The 20,625-nt window shown below is 44.1% G+C and overlaps 1 protein-coding gene across 1 annotated transcript in view; it reads right to left on the bottom strand.

Annotated features, from left to right (window-relative positions):
* Positions 1 to 13,255, bottom strand: part of TSC22D1 (TSC22 domain family member 1) — a 110,133-nt gene extending 96,878 nt beyond the window's left edge. The window contains exon 1 of the mRNA XM_075852270.1: positions 9,556 to 13,255. Within this exon, the coding sequence (XP_075708385.1) occupies positions 9,556 to 12,233 (2,678 nt within the window). The 5' untranslated portion in view covers positions 12,234 to 13,255. The remainder of the gene's footprint in view (positions 1 to 9,555) is intronic.
* Positions 13,256 to 20,625: the final 7,370 nt, after the last annotated feature.

The raw sequence follows: 20,625 nt of genomic DNA, 5'->3' as shown, positions 1-20,625 counted from the left end.
ACTCTGTGTAAGCATTTACATGCATTGTAGAGTATTATACTGTAGGCAAAGAACATTACTTATGTACAGTATCATTTTTCAACTTGACCCCCTGTGTCTCTATTATAGAAATCAACATGTGCAAAGCCTTCCAGCACTAAAGGTGTTAACAAAAGGCCTTTGTTCTCATCCTCATTTGGCAACAGCATCATCAACATTCCCAGTATACAAAGCGGCAGTGGAAATTCACCGGCTTATTTCTAGATCACAACTATAATAAGGAAGAGTAAATAGCGCAGCTTGTGCGCTGCATTACAAACGTTTCCTGAAATAAAAGTCCTGGGAAACAATCCTGCAAATTGATATTGAACATTTAAACCAGACAACGGATCACAACATAATTACACTCTCTGGACAAAAGTATCGGGACACACTATCATTGAATTCAGGAGTTTCATTCAGTCCCATGGCCACAAGTGTATAAAATCCAGCACCTAACCAGGAGGTCTGCCTTTACAAACATTTGTGAGAGAATATGTAGTTCTAAGGCTAGATTCACACGGGCATTGCGCATCTCGGACGCGAAAAACTGCCATTTTTCACCTCCGAGTTGCATCCGTGCTCTGCGGGATGAGATATCACAGCACCCCCCATAGACCAGTCTATGGAGGGATGCGTGAAGAGTGAAAAAAATAGGACATGTCCTATTTTCTCACCGACCCTTTGTTTCAACGGCTGTGTTAACCACCACATTGAATTATATAGGTCTGTATGACGCAATACTGTAATACAACGCCACCGTTGTAACAAGTCAGTTCCTGAAATTTCTTCCCTCCTAGATTTTCCACGGTTAACGCGTTTAGGAACCACAGCAACTCAGCCACGAAGTGGCAAATCGAGTAAAGATACAGAGTGTGGTCACAGAGTCCTGAGGCGCATAGTACATAAAAGAAGCCAACACTCTGCTGACTCAATAACTGCACAGCTCCAAACCATCTCTGGCATTATCAGCACAAAAACCGTGCCCCGGGAGCTTCATGGCATGGGTATTCATGACCGAGAAGATGCACACAAGCCGTACATCACCAAGTACAATGCCAAACGTCTGATGGAGTAGTGTAAAGCCCGCCACCACTGGACTCTGGACCAGTGGAAACGTGTTGTGTGGACTGACAAATCACGCTTCTCTATCTGGCAGCCTGATGGACACGTCTGGGTTTGGCGGAGTCGACTGCGCTATTGATTCCGTCAGAAAAACGGAAACCTGCCAGAATGGTGACGAACAGAAACCATTAGCAATGTTTCCATCACCATTGATATCAATGGTGACGGAAACGGAAGCTGTGGTTTAAGTTTGACTTTCCGTTGTGGGGTTCACCCGACAGAAACCTCAGACGGAACCCCAGAACGGAAAGCCAACGCTGATGTGAACAGGCCCTAAGCAAATCTGGGAGTCAGAATATAGCTCTTATAAAGCCAATGAATAAGTGAAGCTTGAATCAAACAAAAAATGTAGGCGACTTTATAAAAATCCATAAAAAAGTATTCCCAGAATAAAAAAAATATCCCCTATCAACAGAATAGGTGATAATTGTCCAATTGTTGGGGGGGGGCCCTACCCCTAGGACCCCACCAATCGTGAGAACGGGAACACTGAACCCCCTGTTCCTCCTCACTGCTCGACCGCAGTGAGTTTGACAATGAATGGAGCGGCAGCCTAACATGCATGTGGCCACTCCATTTAAAAGTCTATGGACTGACAGAAACAGCCAAGTATATCGCCTGGCTGTTTCCTTTATTCTCATAGACATTGAATGATGCTTGACTGCAGCTGCATTCAGGCTCCTCCTCAATGCTGGGGGAGGTGAATGAGAAGGAATGGGGGGAGGGGGGGGAATCAGGGCCCACCGTTACCGCAATTGGTGGGGGTCCACAGCGATCAGACATTTATCACCTTTCTTGTGGATATTGCTGCAAAAAACTTGAAACAGCATCCGTATGGCAAAAGTAAAAAAGTGTTTATTGACATATCCCAATATCAATAGTGCTATGTTTCGACTCCGCTGGACTTAGTTTCAGCGGGATGCAAATTCCAAGTAGCTATTTTCCGATCAAGTGAGTGCTGTGGATAACCAATTTACTATCCGGTGTATATGTGATCATTGTTTTATTCTGGGACAACCCCTTCAAGATCATGGGCAGCATGTTAAAAGGAACAAAAAAAATAAAATATATGGCTCCTTATGCATCAACAGGAAAGAGTGGCCTTGTTGCCATAGCAACCGGAGTTAAACTTTCATCTTTGCCAAGGAAAGTTAAATGACTGGTTGCTATGGGCTAAGCTAAGACCGTGGTGATACATGAGGCCTACTGTACCATTCCAAAATCCTAGAATAAAAACATTTTCAGATTTGGTAAGGAGTGATTTGTTATTGAAGATTTGGGGGCAAGTACAAATGTATTGCTGGAATAGATGGAGAAACACCGGGTGCTCTAGTATGTTAGAAATAATTGAATGTCAAATCAGCTTGTAACTCACCAAATGTGAATGAGTAGCCGGCTGTATCTGACACCGCAGTGCTCGATCTTTGGCTGCTCGCAGATAGAAGTTGCTGCCTCTAGACCCAGACGGACGTTGTAGAAGACAAGGCTGTGGCTAGTGTGGTTTCTCCTCAGGAAACAGTCTGTAGGCCTCTTCAGCACTCCGTCATCTGCCGACAGAGCTCATATCGATAAGGAGCCACATCAGCCACCGCTCCGTCTTAAAGGGAACCGGTCACCAGCATTTCACCTATTGAGCTTTACATATCCCTCACTGGCCGCTGCTATAAAAAGTTAATTGCCGTTATCCCCTCTCCTAAATTCCTCCTCCGACTGTAAATAACGGTCTGCAAGCATTTTGCGCTTTTTATCGTAATAATCCAGTCCCTTTGTGCGCACACACCGCAAGGGGACATCAATGCACAAGCGCGGGATTTCGTGTGCTGGGGAAGTTGTGGAGCTGTCAATCAGAAGTAAAGAGGCGGGGAATACTCAGAAAGACTTGAGGAATGAAGATCTGACTCTTCTGCTCATTAGCATACGTTGGGGGAACACTAAAAAACTGAATACTAAATCTACAGAGCCGACTAAGAAGACCATTATAGGTTATATAGAAATGATTTTTCACCCACGACCACCAGGTATTGCTGGTTTAATAGGTGAAATGATGGTGATGGGTTCCCTTTAAGGCCCTATTATTTCAGCCAATTTTGGCCAGTGCAACGAGCGCCGATCAACGAGACCGCTCGTTGATCGGCGCTCGTTTGCTCCTTTTAGGATATGTTCACATGCAAACTCAAAAACGCCTGAAAATACGGAGTGGTTTACAAGGGAAACCAGCTCCTGATTTTCAGACTTTTTTTATGCCACTCGCGATTTTCGCAGCGTTTTTTACGCCCGTCTTTAGAGATGTTTTCTATAGAGACTATGAAAAACGGCTGAAGAAGTGACATGCAGTACTTTTTCGCAGCCGTTTTTTTTATGCGCCCGTTTTTCAAAGTGGCCGCGTAAAAAAACGGCCCGTCGGAACAGAACGCCGTTTTTCCCATTGCAATCAATGATCAGATGTTTGGAGGTGTTTTGCTTCCGATTTTTCCGCCGTGTTTGGCCCGAAAAACGGCCGAAAATAAGCTGTGTGAACATACCCTTACAAGGAGCTAGTATGCGGACGAGCACTCTTTACTCCGATCACTCGTCCCCATACATCATCATCATCATCATGTCGGCAGCGGAGATGTGCTGTCGACAACGATAATATTTACGTTTTTTAAAACAATATGACCAGCAGATGAACAAGCAAACGCTCGATCATCTGCTGATCACTGCCTTGTTTACACAGGTCAATTATTGTCAACCCGATAATTGCCCAGTGTAAAAGGGCCTTAACACAAAGTCACCCTTTGCCTTGAAAGTAAGTTCCAGTTTAGAGCACTGCAGTATCAGTTTACCAGCACAGATTAAGGTTGCGTTCACACAGTTTTTTGACAAGTTTTTTTACGCGGAAACCGCGCCCCAAAATCGGCCGTAAATGCCTCCTATTGATTTCAATGGGAGGCGGAGGCGTCTTTTTCCCGCGAGCGGTAAAACTGTCTCGTGGGAGAAAGAAGGGACATGCCCTATCTTTGGGTGTTTACGCCTCTGACCTCCCATTGACATCAAAGGGAGGCAGAGAAAGCGTATTTCGCAGAGTTTTATGCCCGCGGCGCTCAATGGCCTCGGGCGAAAAACGCAGCGTAAAGGCCGCGAATATCGGCGTGCAGGCAGAGGAAAATCTGCCTCAAACTTCAAAACTGAATTTTGAGGCAGAATTTCTGCCTGCAAAAAAACTCAGTGTGAACCCAGCCTAAAGGGGTTTTCCAGTGACAAAAAAAACCTGATGGTATATCCTCAGGATAGGCCATCAATATCTGATCAGTGGGGGTCAGACTCTCCAGTCACTGCTCCGTAATGTGAAAACGCCACACCAAGTTATTAGCGTAGATTTTAAGTGTCGGCTGTGTTAAGGATGCTTGGTTGCGTCAGGAGAGCCGAGACACAGACGTATTACAGCACTGTACAAGCTCCAAGTTATATGGAGCTTCCAGGGACCCTGGTGGGATCACACTAGCCAACTAGAATTCGTTTAGCAGCCAACTAGAAGAACTTTCATAGACGCCACTAACAATTTTTACCCGGATATTAAGGTCCATAGTAGACAGGTACGCAACATTTTATTCATGCTATGGTGATATTCTCCGTTGTCAAGTAATAAAAGACGACACCAAATATATCATGTAGGGGACTAATAACTATTCCATATTGGCGCAATCATCCAAATTTCGGGCCACACAGGTCTGGTAGCGGCTTACTACCCTCTCCCCATTAAAATAAACATGCATCCTTGACATTACGGGAAAAAAAAAATGGTTTGGCTGACAGCTATCTAATGTGTAGTCAGATAAATAACCTGCCACTGGGGCTGGGCAATTACAACCTAAATCAAAATTACGACTAGTTGAACATGTAACCTCGATTACAATTAATGAATGATTTTTTTTTTAGGTCACACCCGTCTTGCATGCCACTCCCCCTATTTGCATGCTACACCGTTGAAATATTTATCCCGAGCCAGCTGTATGTACTGTGTGGACACTCCCCCACACAGTATAATGCCCTCAGAGCTGCCCTCCACACAGTATAATGCCCTCAGAGCTGCACTCCACACAGTATAATGCCCCTATAACTGCCTTACAGTATAATGCCCCCATAGCCGACCTCCACACAGTATAAAGTCCCACATATATGCCCCCATGATGTATAATGTGCCCATAGCTGCCACCATGATGTACAATGCCCCCATAAGGTACAATGCCCCCATAAGGTACAATGCCCCCATAAGGTACAATGCCCCCATAAGGGTACAATGCCCCCATAAGGGTACAATGCCCCCATAGTGCCTAATAAAAATAATATACTGTATATACTCCCCAAAACCCGTTCCAACAAGTGGAGGAAATCCCTCTGCTCCTCCGGTCCGTGCGGCTTGGCGCAGACAGGTCCGTTTACGTCACTGCCTCGCGCCGAGCAATACATAGTAAACGGTAGAGCAGGGACCCTATGGCTTCCTGCTTTACCATTGGATTCAAATGTATCTGCGTCCTGAAGATGCAGAAACAGTTTAACAAGAGAAAAAAAAAAAATGTAAAAAAAGAAAAAAACGGAATGTGCCAGATGACGTTGGTTAATTGCGCTGAATTTTGGTTTGTTTTTTTTATATTAAGTTGCCCAGGTCTACCTGTCGCTATTGAAATCGTTCAAGGAGAATGTTGCTTCTTTGTTCTTCTACTCCAACTACCCGATAGAGTGGGAGTGAGGATTAAGAGAAGGATGGGAAAACTCCACCTGAACGGTCAGTTGGCACCCCACCTATTCTAGCATCAGTGTTACCCACAACATTCATTTTTGTCCAAAGCAAGTCCAAAATGGGAAAAAAAAACAAAACAAAAAAAAGGATTTTACCCATAAAGCCAAATATTGATAGCAAACGACACGGCTCGCACAAGAACATACAACAGGACATTCACATTCTAAGAGAAGTCCGAGTAGATCGGCTCATGAACATCTTCCAGGTCCAAGCTAACATTTTTCCCTACTCCATATAACCGCTTTAATTACTCACCACAATTTAGGCCTCATGCACACGGCCATGCCCGTAATCACAGCCCGCGATTGCGGGCATAGCTGGTCGCCGACACCCACATTTTCGTGCCGTGCTCCCATACAAAGCATGGGAGCACGGCCCGTAAATTCAGAAAAGTAGGACATGCTCCATATTTCCCGGCACGGACACCTTTCCATAGTGCTACGGAAAGGTGTCCGCGGTCAATCAAACCGGGTGGGTCCGGAATTGCGGAGCGTATTGCGGTCCGCAATTATGGAGTTTTTCACAGTCGTGTGCACAGGGTCTTAGAAAGTTGTCAAATTTCCTTTATTAGAGCGCATGGGCTCAGAGAAAAAGAATCCCAAGGCTGGGTCAGGCATAGAGCGGCTCCCACTCCGTTGGACTTTGCATAGCCATGTATTATATGGTTGCTCTCATTTGCACAGGCAACAAACAATCCTACGTTTCCCTGAAATATTGACTGCTGCATTCTGAAAGGGACTCGTCCAGTTAGAAAATAAAATCGTTTGCATCAGGAGAAATATTGCGCTGCTGCAGAGACAAAATTATTATGAACAACGACCATAAATTCATTCTGATCATTAACAATAAGGCCCAATATAAGGCCCTGTTCACACGGAGTATTTGGACAAGCTTTTTGGCGCGGAAACCGCTCCACAAAACTCGTCAAAAACCGGCCGAAAATGCCTCCCATTGATTTCAATGGGGCGGTATTCTCCCGCGATGGGAGGCAGAGAAAGCTTATTTCGCGGAGTTTTTTGGCCGTAGCGCTCAATGGGCGCAAGCAAAAAAACGCGGAAAACGCCGTGCAGGAAGGTCAAAGTCTGCCTCAAAATCACAAACGGAATTTTGAGGCAGAATTTTCCCCCTGAAAAAAAACCTGTGTGAACACAGCCTAACACCCACTAAGAGTATATTCACATGTGGCAGATTTGTTGCAGAAATTTGTCACATTTATCTGAAATAGGGTTTGCGGATATCCATGCACATGTTGCAGAAACAACCCCGTAATTCAGATATATGGAACAGATTTTTCAGTCGCAGAAAATTAGACAACAAATCTGCCGCATGTGAACTTACCCGGAGGTCTTGTTCACACAGTGCAAATTTGATGCAGACTTTGCATGTATTTTTTAAGCCAAAAACAAACAGTACCTAAAAAAAAAAAAAAAAAAAAAAAAATATATAAAAAATGGAAGGCCTTTAAAAGGTGTTTGCGCTTCTGGATCCAATTCTGGTTTCAGCTTAAAAGATGCACGTAAAATCTGCACCATGTGAACAAGGCCTAAATCTCCAACATGTGGTTGTCAGCTTTCCTAGTCTTGGAATACAAGTATGTCTAGTTATTCAGTCACACACTTTGCTCTGGAATTACTGCAAAACTATTCAGATCTGCCATTTACAAGTGGCAAGGGCCTTTTCATTCTACAAAAACCTGCAGCAAATAGATGAAAATTCATACTGTAAGAAAAAGCAGTGTAAGCATGAACACATGTAAAGGCTGTGTAAATCTTTTAAACACTAAAATACACTTTTTGTAAAAAATAAAAATATATAATCTTCAAAAAGATTTCCAAAGGGAGATTTAAAGAGCATTTTGACAGAAATTTTTTGTAAACTGCAACAAAAAAATTGTCGCTCGTTCTTTGCACCAAAGTCTTAGAAGCCAGTTGTGCCAGAATTACGTCCAAGTACAACTAGTATTAAAAAATAAAATTATATATATATATATATATTTTTTTTTTTTCTAATTGTGCAGTTACTTTTCTGTTCATCGCGCCTCCTTTTTACGACGTGTGTGTGTGTGTATATATATATATATATATATATACACACATACACACACACACACACACACACATCGTAAAAAGGAGGTGCGAACAGAGAAGTAACTGCACAATTAGAAAAATGGTGGGGAGACGTTTTAGTATAGAAAGTGGCACATTTTAGAGACCGCCGCTTCCTGAATTTGCATAAGACTTTGTCTGTTTTCACACCTATTCTATTTTTAAACTTCCTAATTTGACACCATTTTTAATGAATGTCTTTCATTTTTTTTTCTTTTAAACTAATTTGTTTTGCCATGTTACATAAAACATTACCAATTCACATGGGGCACAATAAATTTGGTGCAATTTCTGAGGTAATGTTAGAATAATGGTGTAAATATAGGCCAGTAACGAGGAGGGTAAAAAAAAAAAAAAGAGAAACATGTCTAAGCGCATTTTGCTTAGTAAATCTCCCCTAATGACTTATAGTTACAATGTTTTGGTATATGTTGTATGACTTCCTTTCATGGGTATGTGCGCACAGTGAGAATATGCACTGGGCAAATCCGCCATGGAAATAATTTCTGAGAGAAATCCGTAGCTAAAACTCAGAATACGCGCCAATATTGAACATGGTTTATTTTAAAATCTGCAGCGCTGTCCTCATCCTGCATGGATTTATTTTTTTTCCGGAGCATGTGAATGAGGCTTAAAATACCACATTCAAATGAACTGCCGGTGGAATCATTGCGAATCCTGGCAAAAATGATAAGTGGAATCCAAACCTAAATCCTAACCGAATCCACAACATATAAAATGGCTTAGCAGGCGGTTTTCTCCAGAATACATTACAGAAAGTAAGATGAAGCACAACACGTAACGTTACGGGAAGAAGCCACTAGTAACGGAGAGAACCAACATTTTTATTTCCTGTTAAACACATTCGTATCTAATAATGGAATATATTCGTATCGAACGTGGAATATTTTATACAGAACTTAACAGCGAGCAATGATCCTACTCTGTGCTGCAAGAGTAAACTGAACTTTTCACCTCCGTATGTAGCCACTAAAAGAAATATATGACAGCACGATGAGCAGGCCTGGGAACATGACGACAAATCTCGTGCCAGCTAATAAAATAGCGAATAGCTGTGATCATATCAATTACACAAGCCAATGGAAAGGAGGAAAAGCACAGTTACAATCTCAACGAGCCGCCATGTCCAATTCCTGATCATGCCACGGCCTAGTTTACAGATATAAAGTTACATGTGATAAAGAAGAATCACAATCTACCAAGCGGATGACTGACTGTAAAACTACGGAGCCGGGACTGCACTTCTGTATTGAGGTTGGGTGGGAGAACAGGAAAATCCATACAACACGAAGGGAAATTGTGACATGCAGATTCCACCAAGTGAATAATACAGGATGTCTGTGAAGTGTCAGGGACAATGGTCCCAACGTTTCACAGGCATAAAAGGATTGCAAAGGTCTAAGACATAGAAAATCTACAATGGAAAGCAGAGCCGGGAAATTCACTTCACTGCAATATTTCACGTGCTGGAAAGTATAAAATAATGACAAGTGTGGTCGCACTCACCTGTCATCTTCTCCATCAACCAGAGGAGCTGTCAGAGGTAGAGACTTCAAAGGGAGTAAAGATCCTGCACTTTGAAGGCCACCACTACTATCGAAAGAGGACCCTTCACCCACATGAGGTAGGCCCACCATTGAGCGCTCCATCAAACGCCTGGCATCTTCAATCTGGCTTGCCACTGACTGAATGAGAGATGGTGCCAAGAACTGACCAGCACTACCAACCATCTGAAAGGGCAAACTTGCAATCACTGGAGCTTGGTTTCCGCTTTGGACTAAATTCCCATTCTGTGCGGTTGAAAGTTGAGCAGCAGTAGGTGGTGGGCCCAGAGTAGTAGCGGCAGGTAATATTCCGGGAGGTATACTTGTAGCCAGCTGTTGTACTGTGGGAACATTGGTAGCTGCTGGTAAAGGACTGACTGCAGGTACTTGTTGAGAGGTCATTCCCTGTACTGAAGCAGGTTCCATAAGTTGTGGAGGTTTTGAGGGGAGCAAAGGATTCTGAGGTGCAATCATTACAGGAGGTGGATGAGTAGACGCACCAACCTGTATCCCTTGTGTGGGTGGTAGTACTGGTTGAGCAGAAGCCTGAACATTTTGCTGCACAACAGATGGTGTCGTTTGACCAGTAGATACCTGGTGTAGTGTTGGCAGATTTCCTTGCAGGCCAACACCTACCACTTGACCACCAGTTGCCGGTATGGTTGTCTGAGTATGTCCCACAGGCGGAGTTGGAGCTACACAAGTTGTTGGAGCTTGTGCTAATGCAGACTGAATCTGCGCCTGCAAAACTTGCGGTTGGACAACAGGTAGTGGTGCGGCAGTACTACCCACTGCTGCTGAACCAGACTGTAAAGGGGCACCTCCTGGATGAAGGATCTGTGAATGCTGGATGTATTCTGGGACATTTCCGGGAACAGAACTTTGATTTGTTGGCATTACATGCCCAGTAGTCATCTGAGTTGGGGCGGTTTGTGGATGTGCATATTGTAACGCTGGCGGTTGTTGTTGTTGTTGTTGAACCGTAGGCAGATTTTGTAAGGGCTGTGCCGGTGGAGGATATGGCAACTGTTGTGGGATCATAGTAGAAACTGCTGGATGTTGATGCCCTGAAGAAGACGGAACACCAAGTATATTAACAGCCGCTGACTGGACTCCAACAGAAGCATTGATAGTAGCCGGAGCAGCCTGTCCGACTTGTTTCTGAGGAGAATAAGTGGCATCTTGTGAATGGATCTGTAACTGTGCAAGCTGAGGCTGTGAAACACTCTGCGGTATATTTGAAGGTGGCACATTCTGGGCGAGTGGGTTGCTGAAGTCCATCGGTTGAGGTCCCAGTGCTTGAAATCCTTGCATTGCAGGTGCCACTATTTCACCACTTCCAACGCTTTCCGTGTAGTGACTGAGAGTGCTGATGTTGCTACTTACGGAGCTCCCACTGGTACTCTCTCGCTCAGACGTCATCTCAAGTGGGTTTTGTTTAACGCTCTCTACTGCTTTGTTGACCGCAGCTCCCTCGGAAGCAGCTGCTGCTGAATTTTCTTTGTCATAGAACTCCATACAAGTCCACCTGCCCTTCCTAAACGGTTCTGAACTGGAGTCTAACTTTACAACTCTAAACCTAGATGTGGCAGCAATCGAAGGCGCTGCCGGGTGCTGTCCCGCGGCTGGTCCTACAGGTGCACTAGCGACATTGTTCGGTATACTAGGTGCAGCAATATTTCCATTACCAGAAGAACCTAAATGTGGATTCATATTTGCAGACACAGCACTTACATTACTAGTACTGGTCATACTGGTGGAGTTAACATTTACACTAGTGGGCAAAGGACCCGTCACAGGATTCAGCCCCGCGCTAACAGGTCCACTTGCTTTACGCACTATGGGTGGTATCGTCCCCCCAGCTGGAACAGCAACAGAGGGTGCAGAAGAAACCGGCGCTGCCACTGTATGATCTGTAGTTCCATGGGTAGCTAATTTTACAGATGTTGGATTCTGAGAAGTGGCAGAAACAGAGGCACTGGATAAGCCATGATGGGTCGGCATAGGAAGTCCATGGTGATGATGGTGAAGGTGGTGAGTGTGGTGTACATTCCCATTTATCATGACATTTTGCTGGATATTAGCAGGTAAATGTTGATGAAGATGAGGTTGATTTGGAGACATGGCACCAGGCGTCTCCGCTTCTTGAAAGTTATTCAAGGTCTCCTCTGAGGAGCTTCTCTCTGGACCACCAAGATCTGTTGCTCGAGACAAGGACACATCCAGGATTTCAGAGGAGGACAGATCTTCAGTGTGGGACTCATCCAAGTCATCGTAGCTCTCAGTGTCCTCAGCTATGCTGTTATTAGAGCTCATGCTGGCTGAAATTTGAGCAGGGGTGACGCTTGTAATCTGAAAGCCACTTTTCTTCTTAATCTGTGCCCCAGACTGTACAAGGGGCTGTGCTATCAAGTTCAAGGTTTGGGGAGGATGCTGCTGAGGTCCAGGTGAGGAGGAGGATGCAGGCGGGGGCACCAGCATAGGAGACTGGTAATCATCAGAGGACAGCATGTGCCCAGGGCCACCTGTTATATTCAGGGCAGCGGGGTGAGCACTGGTCCCACTGCCCCTTCTGGGGATATCTGCCGGGTGCGCCATCTTCCTGGCAGCTAGATCTGCAGATGGATCCGGCTGGTGCATATTAATTCTCCTCCTCTAGCACTCAGCCCACCCACCTTCACTCCTCCAAACGTGGACGATGTTTCCCTCCCGCTGAGATCCCGCAGACAGTCGGCTATGGAGACCTATATGGATGTAGAGTATGGGCAGATGGACGTCACCTCTCTCCAGTGCGCAGCGGTGAGTAGTGCCCGCAGATGAGTGACAATACACGGATGTGAGAGACGCAGTGTCACTTCCAAGTGCTGGCACGCCGCCTCCCTCCGTGATCAGCACGGTCCCTTTAATGACAGATCAATGCTCAGCACGGAGAGTAGCCCTGGATCCGGGGCGACGAGGCAGGTGTCGTTAAGCGGCTCTCTGGAGTCCGGCTGCTGGGAGACGATGACAAGGATGCGGTGTAAGGAGATGGCAGGGACGATGCAGCCGGTGGACGCGGCCATCACTGACAGTCATCAACACTCCTCCTGCCCGGGGCCCGGCGGCGGCGGCCCCATCCTCTATATCGGGGGGAGGAGTGCGGGGAGACAGACACACATAGAAATAGCAGCTGTGCTCGTCTCTGTGTAATCCCCCCTCCCCCGGAGCTGCGGACAAGTTGTGAATCCGGATCAGCGGGCGCTGTGGTGAGGAGGCCGGCGGCTCATGGACTCCTCTCTCTGTATCTATCCCCCGTGACTCTGCCTTTCTTTTCTCTCGCAGTGTCTCTGGGCTCCGGCTCCCTGTTACACGGCGCCTGTGCCTCCCTCCCCCTTTCTTATTCTAACACGGTATTGGAGGACGGCGGCTGCTAGCCGGGGAAGCTGCTCACTGAGGGGAGGAGAACACATCGAGGTAGGAGGAGAGTCAGGAAAAAATGGCTCCCTGACATGCGCAGACGACGCGAGCAGATCTGTAGCAAGACGACGGGCCTGCAGGGGGAGGGACAAAGCCGAGCGTGACGCAGCGGGCTCGCCCGAAGCTCGACGGAAATTGCCGAACACAGGGCGAGGATTTCGGAACGGTTCGGGCGCTCGGAGGGCTGACGTCAGTGCGGGAGTCATGCAGACGTGTCCTGCTTGTTGAATGTCGGGCCAGTCTTACTAGAAGTAGCCCATTGTGTAATACACGTGGAGGAGCGCAATGAATGACTGTGACGCAATAATAAGCGGTTGCATAGTGCATGGACGCACCTGCTGGCTGCTCGTCTGACTCATACAGAGAGAACACTCATAGGTTTTTCTGCGATGATATTTTGCATAACTGAAATGATCTAAATCAAGATTATTATCTCCAGAATACACATCCTGTTCTAGAAATGAGAAAAATGTGAAAAACTCTGTTTGACCCCGATTTCGTATACTATCAACTCTGGTGACACACCGATTGCTTTGGATGAATGGAAATCTCTTCCATTCATTTGAGAATTCATTAGACAAGACATGGAAATGATTCCCAGCAGTGGCGGACTGTGAGTGATGAAGGTCATGGGCCCCTCTCTGCCCACCGCACTACAGAAGGGGAAACTGACCCTGTGGCCCATGGCTAGTAAGCGCCCATAGCTCCTTGGTCAGTTAGAGCATTCAAGGCAGAGCCTGCAAAAAGAAGAAAATGCTTGTGATAAGGAGTCTTCACATGCAAATTGCTAACGTAACCAAAGTGTATATAGTGGTTGGTAAGGGGCCCACAACCATTAATCCCAGGGGCCCACAACCATTAATCCCAGGGGCCCAGACCATTTCATATTTTGAGGCATGTTTATAAAATGAAATGTGCCCCTAAAGTGTTATAATGTGCGGTAAAAATGGCAGAAGTGACGTCTCCGATTAATGAAAAACGTGCAGTTTTTGTTATTTTCCATTGCTTATGTAGTACTAACATATTCCACAGCGCTGTACAGAGATCGTCACCAGTCCCTGTCCCCAATGGGGCTGACAATCTCACTTCTGGACACATTTTTGCAGATGTTGTCTTTGGTCGGATTCACACCCAGGGTCCCAGTGTTAAAGAGACTCTGTCACCACATTATAAGTGCCCTGTCTCCTACATAAGGAGATTGGCGCTATAATGTAGGTGACAGTAATGGTTTTTATTTAGAAAAACGATCTATTTTTACCACTTTATTAGCGATTTTAGATTTATGCTAATGAGTTGCTTAATGCCCAAGTGGGCGTGTTTTTACTTCAGACCAAGTGGGCGTTGTACAGAGGAGTGTATGACGCTGACCAATCAGCATCATGCACCCCTCTCCATTCATTTACTCAGCGCATAGGGATCCTGCTAGATCCTTATGTGCTGTCTTATACTTACACATTAACGATACTGAAGTGTTTAGACAGTGAATAGACATTCCATGGAATGTCTATTCACAATCTCTGCACTTCGTTACTCTGTCTATGGTAGTTACAGCAGAGGAAGTGGTGAAAATAGATCGTTTTTTTTTTTAAATAAAAGCATTACTGTCACCTACATTATAGCCCCGATCTTATGTAGGAGATAGGGCACTTATAATGTGGTGACAGAGTCTCTTTGACCTCTTCACACGCTCCGCAATAGTACGTCCTGCACAGGGCTTGCTTCCCGCATCCAGACGTACTATTGCAGAGTAGTTCCCGACGCACACTGTCCTAACGGACAGCCGGTCAGCGGACCATCGCCGCTGATTTCGGCAATTAACCCCATAAATGCGGCGACGGATTGCCGTCGCCGCATTTAAGTGGTTTGAAGCACATCGGAAGCCCACACTAAGTGATCGTGGGGGCTACCGATGCTTGTCGTGGCAATCGGAGGTCAGACAATGACCTCCGGGTTGCCATGTACGGAAGCCTCGGAGGAGCAGCCTCCTGCCGGTCCTCCGAGGCTTCCTGTCAGTGTGACTGTCATGTCACAATGACAGTTAGAGTACATTACACTACGTGTGTAGTGTAATGTACTCTAGCAGCGATCAAAGCTGCAAGTCTAAGTGTCCCCTAGTGGGACAAGTGAAAAAAATAAAAAAAAGATAATAAAAATGTTTTTAAAAAAAAGTGTAAAAATAAAAGTTAGAAGTTATATAAACAAACACTTCATTTTTTTCCTATAATAAGTCTTTCATTCTAGGAAAAAAATGAACACGTTAAAAAAAGTACACATATCTGGTATCACCGCGTTCATAGCGACCCCAACTATAAAACTATAATGTTCTTTTTCCCACACTATGAACACCCCAAAAAAAAATCAATAAAAAACGACACCAGAATCGCTATTTTTTTGGTCACCACCCATCCCAAAATAGAGAATAAAAAGTGATCAAAAAGTCGCATGTACCCGAAAATAATACCGATAAAAACTACAACCCGTCCTGCAAAAAACAAGACCTCCCACAGCTTTGTTGACTGAAAAATAAAAAAGTTACGGCTCTTAGAATATGGTGACACAGAAAATAAATTATTTTATAAAAAAGTGATTTTATTGCGTAAACGCTGCAAAACATAAAAAAAAACCTATATACATATGGTATCGCCGTAATAGTACCGACCCGCAGAATAAAATATCGTCATTTATAGTGCACGGTGAACGCCGCAAAAAATAAACTAAAAAACATTGTCAGAATTGCTTGTTTTTGGTCACCCGGCTTGCAGAAAAATGTAATAAAAAGTGATCAAAAAAATCGCATGTATCCCAAAATGGTACCAATGAAAAGTACAGATTGTCCCGCAACAAATAAGCCCTCACACGGCTCCGGTGGTGAAAAAATAAAGACGTTCTGGCTCCCAGGAATATGGCGATGCAAAATGTGCAGAGTGTCCAAAAGCGGGTAACATCCGACACCATTTATCAGTGCAACACCGGCCACGCATCTATGAATTCTTTATTTACCCCATTAGTATACCCTCTTATTATGCCCTGATGTTCTCCGCACAGATTACACATACCCCCAAATTATAAACTGAAATACCAGCGAAACCCAAAACAGAAAAAATACCAAGCAAAATCTGCGCTCCAAAAGCAAAATGGCGTCCCTCCCTTCTGAGCCCTGCAGCGTGCCCAAACAGCAATTTGTGCCCACATATATGGCATCGCCATACCCGGGAGAACACGCTTAACGCTTTATGAGGTGTTTGTCTTCAGGGGCACAAACTGGGCACGACATATTATACACTAAAATGGCATATCAGTGGAAAATTGCAATATTCACACCATCTGCTGTGCATTAACCCCTTTGAGCACTATGACTTAACAGCACGTCATGGTGCGGGGGTTGATGTATGGAGCGGGCTCACGTGCTGAGCCCGCTCCATACGCTGCGGGTGTCGGCTGTGTATTACAGCTGACACCCAGGACTAATGAACAGGAACAGCGATCGCGCTGTTACAGGAGTCTGTAAAAATAACAATATACTGCAATACATTAGTATTGCAGTATATTGTACCAGCGATCCAATGATCGCTGGTACAAGTCCCCTGAGGGGACTAATAAAATGTATAGAAGAATTAAAGTTATTAGTAGTGAGAAAGAAAAAAAGTAAAAAAAAACAAAACCTTTTCCCATTTTTCTTCAAAAGTAATGTAAAAAAATAAACAGAATTGATATCGCTACATTCGTAAAAGGCCGAACTATTACAATATACCATTATTTAACTCGCACGGTGAACACCGTAAAAAACTTAAATAATTTAAACCGCTAAAATCGCTGTAGTTTTCGTTTTTACCGCATGGCGAAAGCTGTAAAAACGAAAACCCAAATAATGGAATCAGATTTTTTTTCCTATATTTTCCTATTTTATTTTTTTTCAGTTTCCCAGTACTTTTTATGGCACTTTAAATGGTATTAATAGAAACTACAATTCCTCCCGCAAGAAATAAGCTCTCACATCACTCTACTGACAGAAAAAGAAAAAAGTTATGGCTCTTGGAAGGCGGATAGTGAAAAACGAAAATAAGAAAGCAAAAAATGGATTAGTCCTGAAAGGGTTAATTCATTTCTAATGAAAAAAAATTATGACCACATGTAGGGTATTTCCGTACCCAGGAGAAATAGCTTTACAAAAGTTGGTTGTTTATTTCTCCTTTATCCCTTGAAAAATGAGAAAATTCAACATTTTAGTGGCAAAAAATTGTGATGTTAATTTTCTCCGCCTAATTCTAATAAATTCTGCAAAAGACCCGTGGAGTCTAAATGCTCACTATACCCCTAGAAAAATTCCTTGAGGGGTGTTTCCAAAATGGGGTAACTTGGAGGGTTTCCCCTGTTTTGGTCCCTCCAGGGCGATGCAAAGGCGGCACCGAAAAACAATCCAGCAAAATCCGTGCTCCAAAATCCAAATGGCGCTACTTCCCTTCTGAGCCCTGCTGTGGGTCCAATCAGCCGTTTATTACCACATATGGGATATTGCTGTAATCAGGAGACATTGCTTTACAAATGTTGGGATGATTTTCTTCGTTATTCCTCGTAAATATTACAAATTTCTATGTTTTTTCAGAAAAAAAGTAGATTTTCATTTTTACAGACTAATTCCAATATATTTAGCGAAAAACCTGTGTGGTAAAAATGCTAACTATACCCCTAGATAAATTCCTTGATAGGTGTAGTTTCCAAAATGGGGTCACTTTTGGGGGGTTTCCCCTGTTTTGGTCTCTCTAGGGCGTTGCAAACGTGACATGGCACCGAAAACCAATCCAGCAAAATCTTTGCTCCAAAATCCAAACGGCGCTCCTTTCCCTCTGAGCATTGCTGTGGGTCCAAACAGCAGTTTATTACCACATATGGGATATTGCCGTAATCGGGAGACATTGCTTTACATATGTTGGGGTGCATTTTCTTTATTATTTCTTGTAAATATTAAAAATTTCTATGTTTTTTCTGAAAAAAGTAGATTTTCATTTTTACAGACTAATGCTAATAAATTTAGCGAAAAGCCTGTGCTGTCAAAATGCTAACTATACACCTAGATAAATTCCTTGAGGGGTGTAGTTTCCAAAATGGGGTAACTTTTGGAGTGTTTCCACTGTTTTGGCACCACAAGACCTCTTCAAACCTGACAAGGTGCCTAAAATATATTCTAAAAAAAAGGAGGCCCAAAATCCACTGGGAGCTCCTTTGCTTCTGAGGCCGGTGCTTCAGTCCATTATCACACTAGGGCCACATGTGGGATATTTCTAGAAACTGCATAATCTGGGCAATAAATATTGAGTTGCATTTCTCTGGTAAAACCTTCTGTGTTACAAAAAAAAATGTATTAGAAATGAATTTCGGCAAAAAAAATTACATTTGTAAATTTCACCTCTACTTTGCTTTAATTCCTGTGAAACGCCTAAAGGGTTAAAACACTTTGTGAATGCTGATTCGAATACCTTGAGGGGTGCAGTTTTCAAAATGGGGTGACTTCTGGGGATGTTCTAATATATAAGGCCCTCAAAGCCACCTCAGAACTGAACTGGTCCCTGAAAAAATAGCCTTTTGAAATTTTCTTTCAAATATGAGAAATCGCTGCTAAAGTTCTAAGCCTTGTAACGTCCTAGAAAAATAAAAGGACGTTCAAAAAACGATGCAAACATAAAGTAGACATATGGGAAATGTTAACTAGTAACTATTTTGTGTGGTATAACTATCTGTTTTACAAGCAGATACGTTTACATTTAGAAAAATGCTAATTTTTGCAATTTTTTTCTAAATTGTTGTGTTTTTCAGAAATAAATACCAAAATTATTGCCAAAATTTTTTCACTAACATAAAGTACAACATGTCACGAGAAAACAATCTCAATCGCTTGGATAGCTAAAAGCATTCCAATTTTATTACCACATAAAGTAGCACATGTCCGATTTGAAAAAATCGGCTGGGTCCTGAAGGCCAAAACAGGCTGGGTCCTGAAGGGGTTAAGTACTGAGCCACTCTGCTGCCCGTTCCTGCAATTACTTTATTACTTTTTTTTATGCCCTGCGTTTAAACGAAACAAGTTATAGAGGGCGTAACCAGAATAAGATTTCCAACATGTTCCATTAGTCCCACAGAATATATGGTCACTTTAGTATAACGGATTATGAGGCCAGATTTACACACCGTGTTTAGATGCGTTTTTCAAAGTTGTTTGCTGTTAGTCTATAGCAATGGTCTCCAACCTGTGGCTCTCCAGCTGTGGCAAAGCTACAATACCGTTGGCTTTCCAGACATGCTGGGAGTTATAGTTTTGTAATAACTGGAGAGCCACAGGTTTGAGAGCACTGATCTAAAGGAACATATGAATATCTCTAAAGATGCAACACATTAACTTAGAGGCAAACGCATCTTGGTTGCATATTTTGGCCGACCGTGCGCCATCCATTACCTCACCGCTTCTCCCCCCCTCAGGGTGCTGCGGCTCATTCAATATCCTGCCACGAGTAGCCCTCATTGTCATCAGTGCTGCGTCTCATACAATGTCCTGATACTGCCGGCATCAGTACCCTGTAAGAGCCGCAGCATGCTGAGAGAGGCTGAGTGTAGAAAGGAGCGGTGGGGTGAGCATTTACTTTTTTACATTTATTTTGTATGTAATTGTTCAATCGGGGAGCGGGGGTGGTTGTCTGATTGGAGAGGGGAAGTTACGGGGGCCTGACACAGGCCTCTGCCTTGCTACGCCCCACAGAGTGAAATTTGCGCTAGCTAGGAACTGGCGTAGATTTCCACTATAATTAATTCCAGTTTTCTGGCGGAAATTAAAATAAAATTGTCGCCCCTTTTAAGAGGCCACGCCTACGTCCAACAAAGCGGCGAGCGCGGCACAAAAAGGCCAGAAGTCGCAATTTGTACCAAAAATGGTGACTTTTGGGCCATTTTGCGACTTTTCTACATCAGAACGCTGGCGTAGAAAGGTTGATAAAATCCTCCCATAGCGTTTTGATTTGGGTTGTGTTTTATTTAGTCAGTGGCACTTGTTTTTCAAAACTTACCTTACTTTTGATTGACAGCTCCTCCCCTCAGCACACACAAAATCCTGCGCTTGCGCAACAATGTCATGTTCTGGTGCAAGCGCACAACTGGACACCATAGTGGCGCATGCGCAGTAACTAGATTTGAGGCCTGGACGATGCATGGAAGGGTATCAGACCATAGATGACAAGCGCTATCTCAGACGAGATTTCGGCATTCAGGGCCAGCCGGTTTTTGGAATTGTGCGGCATAAGAAGAGGAATGAACGAGACTGCTGGATTATTACCATAAAAGGCGCAAGATATTTGGAGACCGTTATTTACGGTCGGAAGAGGAGTTTAGGAGAGGGGATAACGGCAATGAACTTTTGACAGCAGCGGCCAGCGAGGGGGGAGAGTTCAATAGGTGAAATGCTGGTGACAGGTTCCCTTTAACCATGTACAGTTAGGTCCAGAATTATTTGGAAGTGTAGACTTTCAGGTTCAAATTCAAGGGGTTGAACAAAAAATATCCTGTGAAACGTTTAGAAATTGCAACCATTTTT

This window comes from Rhinoderma darwinii, chromosome 2 (assembly GCF_050947455.1).
Source record: "Rhinoderma darwinii isolate aRhiDar2 chromosome 2, aRhiDar2.hap1, whole genome shotgun sequence".
Lineage (NCBI taxonomy): Eukaryota > Metazoa > Chordata > Amphibia > Anura > Rhinodermatidae > Rhinoderma > Rhinoderma darwinii.
The sequence above is the reverse complement of the archived record's forward strand: the minus strand, read 5'-3'. Positions and strand labels throughout refer to the sequence as shown.